The sequence below is a fragment of the Scyliorhinus canicula genome, chromosome 31 (assembly GCF_902713615.1).
Source record: "Scyliorhinus canicula chromosome 31, sScyCan1.1, whole genome shotgun sequence".
Lineage (NCBI taxonomy): Eukaryota > Metazoa > Chordata > Chondrichthyes > Carcharhiniformes > Scyliorhinidae > Scyliorhinus > Scyliorhinus canicula.
This window is the reverse complement of record NC_052176.1, coordinates 1,291,911-1,304,484: the sequence shown is the minus strand read 5'-3', so window position 1 is coordinate 1,304,484 and position 12,574 is coordinate 1,291,911. Positions and strand designations below refer to the sequence as shown.

Sequence of the window (12,574 nt, the reverse complement as noted above, 5' to 3'; positions counted from 1 at the left end):
CTGTGGGAGGAAACCCACGCACACACGGGGATAACTTGCAGACTCCGCACAGACAGTGAGCCAGGCCGGGAATCGGACCTGGGATGTGGCGCTGTGAAGCAACAGTGCTAAACACTGTGCCACCGTGCCGCCCAGAGTATGGGAGGGGGGCCTGGGGTTTTGTTTGGGGTTGGTTTTAATTTGTAAATGTTATCTGTGTTTTATGTTTAATTTTTCAAATTTGAATTGAAATCGTTTTCAAAAACAAACAGCAACGTTTGATTGTGACCCAACTTAGGAGATAGCAGGGGCAAGTGATCACGGCCAAAGAATTTCGAAGCATTGGAAAGAGAAAGAGAGCGAGAGAGAGAGAGAGAGAGAGAGGACAGAAGGTCAGGGAGTGGCATAAAGTTAAGATATCAGAGCGCATTGAGGAGTACAAAGATCAGGGCTGAGTTAAAACGAAACTGAAGAACAAGTGACGGATGGCCCTGTGGGGGAGGGGGGGCTGTTTTTTGCACTGGGACAAACGAGGAGATGAAAAAACAGAAAGAGGGTGAAGGAGCGGAAAGTTATAAAAATAATTTAGAGTACCAGTTTATTTTTTTCCAATTAAGGGGCAATTTAGAGTGGCCAATTTACCTATCCTGCACATCTTTGGGTTGTGGGGGCGAAACCCACGCAGACACGGGGAGAATGTGCAAACTCCACACGGACAGTGACCCAGGGCCGGGATTCGGACCCAGGTCCTCAGCGCCGTAGGCAGCAGTGCTAACCACTGTGCCACCGTGCTGCCCAAGGAGCGGAAAGTTGACAGTTGTTGAAATCAATATTAAGCCCAGAAGGCTGTAAGAGGTAAAGGGGCAGGTTGTGCACCTTCTGCGATTGCAAGGGGTTAGGTGGATTGCTACCTTACCACCATCAGCACCTTCTTCAGTCCTTAATGTCACTATTAACACTCTTGTCTTGCCTCCATGACATCTTTACCCATCTCCCACCTCCTCCACCCCACTCCAACTATTTAATCCACTATAATCCTCCACAAATGTATTTTGCTTTTATTTGTGAATAGTCAGGCTCAGCACAGATAGTTGCCAGGGAGAGGATTGCAGTCAGTAGCTAGGGAACAGGTTTATAGCAGGGACCTATAGACTTTGCATCTATTTCACTCTCCCTCACGTGTTTATCCAGCTTTCCCCTTGAATGTAATTTCACCCTATTCAGCTCGAGTGCTCCCTATGGGATCAAGTTCCACATTCTCCCTGTGGGTCCGAGTCTCACATTACCCCCTCCCCGTGGGAGTGAGTCCCACATTCTCCCGACTCGCCGTGGGAGGGAGTCCGACATTCTCCCCACTCCCCGTGGGAGCGAGTCCCACATTCTCCCCACTCCCCATGGGGAGCGAGTCCCACATTCTCCCCCACTCCCCGTGGGGATCGAGTCCCACATTCTCCCCACTCCCCGTGGGGAGCGAGTCCCACATTCTCCCCACTCCCCGTGGGAGTGAGTCCCACATTCTCCCCGCTCCTCGTGGGGATCGAGTCCCACATTCTCCCCACTCCCCGTGGGAGCGAGTCCCACATTCCTCCCCACTCCCCGTGGGAGCGAGTCCCACATTCTCCCCCACTCCCCGTGGGAATCGAGTCCCACATTATCTCCCCGCTCCTCGTGGGGAGCGAGTCCCACATTCTCCCCTTCCGGCACGTCGAAAATGCATCCGGCACAGAGATAGGGAATTGTACCGGGGTCCGAGCCAGGCTGGATTTGGATCGGATTGGGGGGGGGGGGGGGGGACGATGGATGGGAATGATGGAGATTGTTGCTTAGCAGGTGCATGCGGGCTGGAATAAGAAGAATAATTTGATTTGAGAGTTTGCAGGGCTGGCTGGCTGGCTCCTGTGGTGGGACAGCCCAGGCTGACAGACCTGGTGATGCTGCAGAACACTAGTGCTCTTTTATAATGAAACATGGCAGCTGCTGATTGCCTAATAAGGAAGTGACAGGCTGCTTTTGGGCTCACGCCATCCCACTTGCGAGCTCTTGGCCATATAAGGCCAGGAGCTGCTCTCCCAGGCCCGCCATTGGCCGCCTCCCACCCCAACCCTGAGGTAAAAAATCTCCACCGGCGCCTTTTCCGCCGCACTCGACGGTTTCCCCCCTCCCGGCGGCCCCCCTGCCAGCCGGGCCCGGTCTGCCGCCTCGAAATATAGAAAAATAGAAGATTAAAACCGTCCCTCTCCTCCTCCGCGCCCTCCGCCCGTTAGGCCGCGGGGCAGCCTGGGATCTGTAGTCCTCCAGCCCCGCCCCGCTCTGCCCGCCGCAATGGCCGGGGCTGGCGACCGGGACTCGGCTTCCCAGAATGCCGTTGTGGAGTGAGCTGCGAGGGGAGGGTGACGTAGACACACGCACACAGAGGGCGAGGGGAGGGACGCGACTGCACATCCGGGCACCCTGCCATTTTTCGGTGGGGTCTGCCAGGAGTTGGAGGCGGATAACGGTTGCGGAGTGAGCGGTGGGCGTGTCCGCGCACTCGGCCCCGCCCCCCCCTGAGGCAAACAGCTGCGCGCGCAGGCGCCGCGCGCTTTTATATAGGGCGGCGGCACGTGGCGTCTGGCTCCTTCGCCGCTTTTCCTCCTTTCCTAACGGTCCTGTTGTTGCGCTCCTCTTCCCTTCCAGCCGCTGCATCCAGGAGGACGGGAGAGAGCGAGAGGGCGGGGAGCAGTCGCAGAGTCCTTTATTTATAAAAAAACAATTATCGTCGTCAAGCGGAGGCGGAGAAACAAAAATTTACCTCGGCGGGAGAGCCGGAAAATTTTAACAGAAGGAGGGAGAAAAAAAACCAATCGGGCTACAGGATGGTGAGGTCTTTTCGTTTGGCCGGCGCCCGCCGTTATTTATTACCTCGGGTCCCTCCTCCTCCCACTAACGGAGTGGGGGAGGGGACAGCGGCTTTTATAGTGCGGCCGCCCCTGGAGGGAGATGGGGGAAACCCCGCTCCCTTGTCCAATGGAAGGGCGTCGGGGGTGGGGTGGGTGGAGCCTCGCGCTTCAACCGGGGAAGGGGGTGGTGGGGGTGACGGGTGCGGGCCGGGGGTGACGCGGGCTGGGGTGACGCGGGCGGGCATCCGGGCCGCGTTCCATTCAGCCTCCCGTCCCTTTGTCTGGGCTCATTAAATCTATCGGTTCTCCTCTTCCCCCCCCACCCCCGCAAGCGGCTCGGTCGGCTGTGCCTTATTTTTATTTATTGTCACTTTTTCCCTTTCGCAGCCTGAGCTGCCCCACCCTGGTGTGCAATCGGCTTGCTGCTTCCCTGTTGCCGAATCCCAGATCCGGTCCCGTTATCTTCGCCCCAGGCGGTAAAATAAACAACGTTTTTAAAGGTTGCGGCTGAACCCCACCGTCTTCCCACCTAAAGGATTGCCCCCCCCCCCCCCAACACAAAAAAAATTCCCCCCCACCCAAAAGATTGCAGCCCCTTCCCCCCCCCACCCAAAAGATTGCAGCCCCTTCCCCCCACCCAAAAGATTGCAGCCCCTTCCCCCCCACCCAAAAGATTGCAGCCCCTTCCCCCCACCCAAAAGATTGCAGCCCCTTCCCCCCCACCCAAAAGATTGCAGCCCCTTCCCCCCCACCCAAAAGATTGCAGCCCCTTCCCCCCCCACCCAAAAGATTGCAGCCCCTTCCCCCCCCACCCAAAAGATTGCAGCCCCTTCCCCCCCCACCCAAAAGATTGCAGCCCCTTCCCCCCACCCAAAAGATTGCAGCCCCCTCCCCCCCACCCAAAAGATTGCAGCCCCTTCCCCCCCACCCAAAAGATTGCAGCCCCTTCCCCCCCACCCAAAAGATTGCAGCCCCTTCCCCCCCCACCCAAAAGATTGCAGCCCCTTCCCCCCCACCCAAAAGATTGCAGCCTCTCCCCCCCCCGCCCAAAAGATTGCAGCCTCTCCCCCCCCCCCCCCTTGGAAAAAATGCACCCTCTTTCTCCCCCCCCCCCCCCCCCGGGAAAATTGCACGCTCTAACTCTCCCCCCCCCCCCCCCCCCCCCCCAACCCAAAAGATTGCACCCTTTCTCTCCCCCCCCCCCCCCCCCCCCCCTTTCGGGAAACCCTGATTCTCTGGTGGATAGACCAGTTTTTAAAATATAGATTTTTTGGAGGGGCTGTGTGTGGAATGTTCATTGTCTTTGCCGTTTCCCCTCTCCCTGAGTCTTTGAAAGATGAATTTAATTTCCTGCTGTTCCTGTGAGAGGCTGTGCATGTTTTCCGCTGCAAAGTACTTTTTCAAAATGGCTTGCTGCAGCTTCTGCTGTTTGCTACCCTTTTGTGGGAGGGAGTGGGATCCGTGCACCTCAGCATCTGCCTGCAGTGGGGGAAGGGGGGGGGGGGGGTGTGGGGAGAGGATAGTTTTGTGGGTCGTGTGGTTTCCCGTTTTGATGACGGACGGGGTGTGCTGTGATGGAGAACTGCCTGCTCAAAATGGAGGCTGGTGTCGGTGTGTCTGCCTGGCTCTGGGTCTCTGCCCCCCCCCCCCCCCCAGGTTATAACGGGGCTTCACTCTGAACTTGTGGATCCGCCGTCTGTGTTGCTGTTCATTACTGACAGAGTCTGATTTTTTAAGCAGGTTTAGAACTCAAGCTGCCGTAATGGGAGCTTGTCCTGTTGTGGGTGGGGTCAGGATTTGAAGGACTGCATGGATACGAGAGAGAGAACCAGAGAGAGTGGGTAACTGGGCAGGAGGGTCACTGTTTCTGCCTGAGTAAGCAGGGAGTTCATGGCTGGAGATTTGTTTTGTCAGGGCAAAGCTTGTCCTTTGCAACTAACCTCGCCTTTCGAACTCCCTCCGGAGATGCTTGTTTAACGCGGGGGGGGGGGGGGGGGGGGGGGGGGGTCTGATTGGGCAAGAATGTGCTAGCTATCTTTGATAAATTGACAGCTCTCCCAGAATTTACGGAAAGGGGGTATTCTTGTGAAACCGTCATTTCCTTTCCAGTTCTGCTGCTGTCAAGTGGCTCAATTGGACTCTGCTGAAAGCAGAAGTTACTGTTGGAATGCTTCAATGTTGCAGCAGATTCTGATTCTGTTGAAAGATTCTGATTTGAAGTCGGCACCGTTTTGAGATTGGTCTCGGTGCTGATCAATACACTCGTCTCCCTCCGCACAAGCGATGACCACATCGCTGCCGTTAAAACCCGGCGAAATCGAAGCTCCAGTGACCAAGTGTCAGATACTTGCCCTAATAAGGTCATTCTGAAAGCAGTGCACCATCATCCAGACAGTGCACCATTTCACTGGCCTCGGGATCGATTCTGCTCCAATCAGGGGGGACACGACGAGCGCCAGGAAGGAACAATTTGACTCTCGTGAACAACGGGGCAGTTTCCACGTGAAAGGAAAAAACACAGCGAGACTCTGGGTCTGTCAAATCCAGACCATCCCTTCAATCTGACCCTGGCACCTCGGAGGAGACTCTTCTGGGCTCTGATTCCTACCCACCTCGGGCAGTCACCGCCAGGTTTGGTGTGCCTACACTGCTCAGAACCCCATTGTTTCTTGCAGTTCCATGCCAATTGTGTCTCTCCTCTCCACCCTTTCCCTATCTCCCCCTCCCTCACTGCTGCCCATCCCTGTGCAATATCACAGGGGCTTGAGCCAAACCAGACAAGTCTTCAATACTGATAGAAAAACACAATGCTGGATAAAAGGCTTCAGCCAGCCTGGCAGCGTCTGCAGAGTGAGATTTAACATTGAGTCCACACTTCAGCCACGTATGTGGGTGGCTCCCCACAGAGGCTGATGGTTTTCCCAGTGTTTCTACTTCCGACTTCCAGCATCGGCAATATTCTTGCCTTTTCAATCCTGTTCCCACTTGCCGCCTCAAGATCCTGTGTTGCTGGATAACTTCCAGGAAAACACTGCATTCCTGAGCTGCACTGGGAATGTGAGCATGTATGGTGTGGTCAGGATGTGTGGTAATGTTTGAATAAAGCTGCTGAGGCTTGCTGCACAGCCTGGGGCGAGACCTGGGTAGTGGCTGCTATAACGGGTGAACATTCAGCACAGCAGCTGCACAGGATGTTGCAGAAGGTGCTGTTCTCGCGCCACCCCCTAACCCTGCGCTAGAACCTTGTTTCTCAAGAAGGCAGTGGCGTTTGAAGGGCACTTGGACAGCCCTAACGCATTCAGGTGGAGTTGGACTGTTTTTGTGAACGGGGAAAATGTTTAACACATTCAGTGGAATTCTTTCAGAGGACGATGTGAGAGGGTAGATAAAGGGGAGCCAGTAGATGTGGTGTATTTGGATTGCTACTGGGGTCAGACAAATGGGGGAGGGGGGGTACATGTACACCCCTCAAGCCTGCTTTCCCCCATTCAATACAATTATAACTGATCTGATGTAACCTCAACCCCACATCCTGCCCCCCCCCCCCCTGCTAACCTTTCGTCCCCTGTGTAATCTAGAATCTATCCACTTCTACCTTAAAAGTATTCAAAGGGACTTTTCGCCGCAGAAGGGGCTGGTTTAGCGCAGTGGGCTAAGGCACTTTAGCACTTGTAATGCAGAACAAGGCCAGCAGCGTGGGTTCAATTCCCATACCGGCCGCCTGGAACAGATGTCAGACTGTGGCGATAGGGGCTTTTCACAAGTAACCTCATTGAAGCTTACTTGTGACAAGCTATTATTATTAGAAGGCTGTGGAGGCCAAATCACTGAGTGTCTTTAAGATGGAGATAGATAGGTTCTTCATTAATAAGGGGATCGGGTTATGGGAAGAAGGCAGGAGAAGGGGGATGAGAAAATATCAGTCTTGATTGAATAGCAGAGCAGACTCGATGGGCCGAGTGGCCTAATTCTGCACCTATGTCTCATGGTGTTATGTTGGTCTTTAAGAGGAATCAAGGGAATTGTTGCGATTGCACTTTAGGGAATGGAGAGAAGGTTTGCTGGCTGATGCCTGGGATGAGAGAATATTGAGAAGGTTGGGCCTGTACCACGGGGGGGGGAGAATCTACTTGAAAGGGTCGATGCCAGTCTTGAATTTTTATGTCCAACTCTTTTTTGAGTGGCAGTCTTGACAAACCACTTCAGTACGTGTGGATGCATTAGGAATCATAGAATTTACTGTGCAAGAGGAGGCCATTCGGCACGTCGTATCTATGCTGGTCCCTGAAAGAGCACCCTGCCTAAGCCCACACCTCCACCCCATCCCTGCCTAACTACAGGGCAATTTAGCACGACCAATCCACCTAACCCGCGCGTCTTTGGAGTGGCAGGAAACCGGAGCGCCCGGAGGGAACCCGCGCAGACAAGCCGGGGGGGGGGGGGGGGGAACGCGTGGACTCCATCCAGTCACCCGAGCCAGGAATCGAACCTGGAGCGGTGAACCAACTGTGTTGCCTATCTCTCTCTCTCTCTCTCTCTCTCTCTCCCTCTCTCTCTCGAGCTGAACTGTCTGCAGAAATGAAAAAGCAAAGCCACTCCACTTAATGTCTGCCGCTGTGTCTTTTTTCCTTTGTGTTTTGAATCTTAGTCATCTGGGGTCACAGTAGCTGATGAGGTGGTGAACTGTTTCAACGAAATGAAAGTGCGAAAGTCGTGCAGCCAAGAGGAGATGAAGCTGAGGAAGAAGGTGATCTTCATGAAGTTAGACAGCAACAAGGAGAAGATAATTCTGGATACAGACAAGATGATTCTGGTTGGACAGGTTCAGGACAAATCAGTTGCTGACCCACTGCGGGCCTTTGTTGACATGCTTCCGCTGACGGATTGCTGCTACGTACTCTATGATGCATTCTACGAGACAAAGGAGTCCAAAAAGGAAGAGCTGGTCTTCATTCATTGGTGAGCTAACTTGGTCACCTTCACTCAATGGCACATCAGGGCACCACCGACTGCGCCTAGTCACTGCGGCACGGGATGGTGCTCTTGGGGAAAGGCGTTGGGGGGGGGGGGGTCATTGACATTTACCTGCAGCGGCAACGTGTTGGCCTGGCTGCTTTTCGCGATGTCCCTCTGGATTTAGCCCTGGGAGCATTGACTTCATCTTTCCTTGTGGGCTACTGATGTCGGGTGCCACTAGGTGAGGGCGTTTTAGAACATAGAACAGTACAGCACAGAACAGGCCCTTCAGCCCTCGATGTTGTGCCGAGCAATGATCACCCTACTCAAACCCCCGTATCCACCCTATACCCGTAACCCAACAACCCCCCCCCCATAACCTTACATTTTAGGACACTACGGGCAATTTAGCGTGGCCAATCCACCTAACCCGCACATCTTTGGACTGTGGGAGGAAACCGGAGCACCCGGAGGAAACCCACGCACACACGGGGAGGACGTGCAGACTCCGCACAGACAGTGACCCAGCCAGGAATCGAACCTGGGACCCTGGAGCTGTGAAGCATTTATGCTAACCACCATGCTACCGTGTCTCCTTGTCCCCTTGCTCGTTGTCCCTCCCTTCCCCACCTCCAGCAGGCAGGCAGGGATGGGACGGGACTGGCAGCTGGGTTCCACTGCAGGACTGGGTCAGGAGTGAGTCCCTTTGTCTCTCCACTCACTCCCGTTCCGATTGAGCGGACTGATGGCGCTGAAAAGCTACCCGCTTCCAGTTTGTCTGGATGGTTGGGCAGACTGAGTTATTCGGCAACAGTAATTGAGTGGAGGGTAAGCAAGCATGTGCTTCTGGTGGGTGGGTGGGGGGTTTATAAAGCAAGGGCCAAGCTTTTGTTTTTCAAAATAAATTTAGAGTACGTGCAAACTCCACACAGACAGTGACCCAGGGCTGGGATTCGAACCCAGGTCCTCAGCGCCGTAGGAAGCGATGCTAACCACTGTGCCGCCATGTTGCCCGGGCCATCAATATTAGACAGTGACTGGCCATCCAATGGGGAATTTGGGAGATAGCAGGGTTGCGCTCACCCCTTGCTCGGGGTATAGTGCCGGTACGTTCAAAGGGGGAAGCAGGATAGACGGGCTCTTTTCAAAGGTGTCTTAACAGATTTTCTCTTTCCCGCCCTCCCGCCTCACCAGGAGTCCTGATAAAGCACCCATTATGCAGAAGATGATCTATGCCAGTTCCAAAGGTGCACTGAAGAAGAAATTAAACGGTACGGCACGAGCGCGCGGTTACTTTTCCTCTTTTTAACGAACCGTAATAAAATACCAAAAATAACAATAATGATAGCAATCATAAACATTCGCCCATCCTCAATGAACAACAAAATATATTAACAGCAACTTAAAATTAACACAATGTTAAGTTACATAACTATAGAAAAAATAGAAACAATAATAAGGAACACCCCCCCACCACCCCCTGGGTTGCTGCTGCTATTGACCAAGATACCTATCTTTGAGCCAGGAGGTCCAGAAAAGGCTGCCACCGTTTATAGAACCCTTGTATTGATCCCCTCAGGGCAAATTTGACCCTCTCCAATTTTATAAATCCCGCCATGTCACTGATCCAGGTCTCCACACTTGGGGGCCTCGCATCTTTCCACTGCATCAAGATCCTCCGCCGGGCTCTTTCGCCTCCTGTACTCCCGGCTCCACCGCAACTCCAAAAATCGCAAGTCCCCACCCTGGTTTGACCCTGGATCCAACCACCCTCGACACCATCCCCGCCACCCCCTTCCAGAATTCTTCCAGTGCCGGGCATGCCCAGAACATATGGGCGTGGTTCGCAGGACTCCCCGAACATCTGGTGCACCTGTCCTCACCCCCAAAGAACCTACTCATCCTAGTCCCGGACATGTGGGCCTGGTGCAGCACCTTGAATTGGATGAGATTAAGCCTCGCACATGGAGGAAGAGTTGACTCTCTCCAAGGCATCCGCCCAAGTCCCGTCCTCTATCTGCTCCCCAAGTTCCCCCTCCCATTTAGCCTTCAGCTCCTCCACTGACGACTCCTCCACCTCCTGCATTACCTTATAGATGTCAGACACCTTCCCCTCTCCGACCCACACTCCCGAAAGCACTCTGTCCATCGTCCCCCGCGAGGGCAGCAGAGGGAATCCCTCTACCTGTCGCCTAGCAAACGCCTTTACCTGCAAGTATCTGAACATGTTCCCTTGGGGGAGCCCAAATTTATCTTCCAGTTCCCCCAGGCCCGCAAACCTCCCGCCAATAAACAGGTCCCTCGGTGTACTGATGCCCACCCTATGCCACCCCCTAAATCCCCCATCAGTGTTCCCCGGGATGAACCGATGATTTCCACCTAATGGAGCCTCCATCGAGCCCCCTGTTTCCCCCCCTATGCGGTCTCCACTGTCCCCAGATTCTTAGGGTCGCCGCCACCACCGGGCTCGTGGTATACTTCTTAGGAGAAAGCGGCAACGACGCCGTTACCAAGGCACCCAGGCTCGTACCTCTGCAAGACGCCATCTCCATTCTTTTCCACGCCCCCCCCCCCATCACCCATTTACGCACCATTGACTTATTGGCCGCCCAATAGTACCCCAAAAGGTTGGGCAGCGCCAGCCCGCCTCTATCCCTCCCTCGCTCCAGGAAAACCCTCTTCACTCTTGGAGTCCCATATGCCCACACAAAGCTCAAAATACTGCTATTCACCGTCCTAAAGAAGGCCCTGGGGATGAAGATGGGCAGGCACTGAAAGAGGAACAAGAACCTCGGAAGCACCGTCATTTTGACGGACTGCACCCTCCCCGCCACCGACAATGGCAGCATATCCCACCTCTTGAACTCCTCCTCCATCTGATCCACAAGCCTGGTGAAATTATGCTTATGAAGAGTCCCCCAGTCCCTGGCCACCTGCACCCCCAGGTACCTAAAACTCTCCCCTGCCCTCCTAAGCAGGAGCCTACCAATTCCTTCCTCCTGGTCCCCAGGGTGCACCACAAACATCTCACTCTTGCCTAGATTTAGTTTATACCCAAATCATTTTTTCCAATTAAGGGGCAATTTAGCGTGGCCAATCCACCTACCCTGCACATCTTTGGGTTGTGGGGGTGAGACCCATGCAAATACGAGGAGAATGTGCAAACTTCACACGGACAGTGACCCAGAGCCGGGATCGAACCTGGGACCTCGGCGCTGTGAGGCAGCAGTGCTAACCACTGTGCCACCGTGCTGCCCAGAAGTGGGGAACTTCTGACGCTCGCTCGATGCCTCCTCTCTCCTCACGCATGGTGTGACAATCCGCGGACTGCTGCACGTTCCGGTATCTGCTCAGCGTGGGGGCAGCCCCCACCCCCCCCAAAACCCACCGCCTTTCTGGGGAGGAGGCGGAGAGGATAAAACAATGCGACTGTCAAGAGATGCTTTGCCCCCAAACTGATGCGTGTTCTGTTTGCGTTGCAGGGATCAAACACGAGTGGCAGGTGAACGCGATCGAAGAGTTACTGGACCAGAGCGAGCTGATGTCAAAGCTTGGAACTCAAGTCATTGCATTCGAATCTCAGAAGCTAGTCTAGTGCCAGTACATTGAGCTTCCATGTTTAAGTCTGTGCTGTGGGTTTTTTTTCCTTGGGTACCTTCAGTTTTGTATGTGTCTTTTGACTTGCCTCCTCTCTGCCCCCCACACCACCCATATTTTACTTGAACCTATTTGTGATCAGGACCAGTAATCAACAGGACCCATGTTCTGGAACAAGGGGCTAAGGAGGGTCTGCAGTGAGAGACTCGACGGCAGATTGTCAGTATGTATGACAGCTCCTCCTTCCCTCCCTCCTTGCCCCCCTGCCGCAGGAATGGACATGGTGCATTCAGATAATTGATCGCACAACCCTGAATTCAATAGACCTTCCCAGTCAGCTCCATCTCCCTTAAATTCCAAACACTTTCCCTTGACTAAATCCAAGTGGTATGGGATTTGATTAGCCGTACTGCTCCTCATTCCATGTCATTCACTTTTTGCAAACATTTCTGACGTTTTAAACCAAGGTTCCATCTGCCTGGATTAGGGGGGGCTGACCTCTATCTCGCAGCGTGTATCATGTGACCAAATTTTCATTGTTGGGGGGGTGGAGGTTAGGGACCTGCCAATTTGGAGTATCAAGAATCATCAGTGTATCTTGGAAATGGTTAATCATGTGGATGGGTTATTGGACCTGACCGTTTCTAATGTGGAAGCAGTGTTATTAACCATCAAAATAAATTTATGGATATCTTTGTCTTGGTCTATTTCAATCGTGAACACTTTACTTTCACAGTACTACCCTGGGTAGCTCCACACAATGTTAGAGACCGGGTAATGCTCCCCCTACACTATCCCCATCAAACACTCCCAGGACAGGTACAGCACGGGGTTAGATACAGAGTAAAGCTCCCTCTACACTGTCCCCATCAAACACTCCCAGGACAGGTACAGCACGGGGTTAGATACAGAGTAAAGCTCCCCCTACACTATCCCCATCAAACACTCCCAGGACAGGTACAGCACGGGGTTAGATACAGAGTAAAGCTCCCTCTACACTGTCCCCATCAAACACTCCCAGGACAGGTACAGCACGGGGTTAGATACAGAGTAAAGCTCCCTCTACACTGTCCCCATCAAACACTCCCAGGACAGGTACAGCACGGGGTTAGATACAGAGTAAAGCTCCCCCTACACTGTCCCCATCAAACACTCCCAGGACA

General features: G+C 53.7%; 1 protein-coding gene across 1 annotated transcript; it reads left to right on the top strand.

Moving 5' to 3' along the window:
* Positions 1-2,573: 2,573 nt before the first annotated feature.
* On the top strand, positions 2,574-12,108 carry LOC119958973 (cofilin-2-like). The gene is made up of 4 exons (XM_038787501.1): positions 2,574-2,837; positions 7,507-7,817; positions 9,009-9,085; positions 11,297-12,108. Exons 1-4 carry the CDS (start codon positions 2,835-2,837, stop codon positions 11,407-11,409), a joined length of 504 nt encoding a protein of 167 aa, XP_038643429.1. The 5' UTR covers positions 2,574-2,834; the 3' UTR covers positions 11,410-12,108.
* The last annotated feature ends 466 nt before the right edge of the window (positions 12,109-12,574 follow it).

Excerpts from the sequence above, each read along its gene's own strand:
- LOC119958973 (XM_038787501.1), top strand. Across the intron at positions 7,818-9,008 it reads GAGCTGGTCTTCATTCATTG|GAGTCCTGATAAAGCACCCA; the intron begins GTGAGCTAACTT and ends CCGCCTCACCAG. Across the intron at positions 9,086-11,296 it reads ACTGAAGAAGAAATTAAACG|GGATCAAACACGAGTGGCAG; the intron begins GTACGGCACGAG and ends TTTGCGTTGCAG.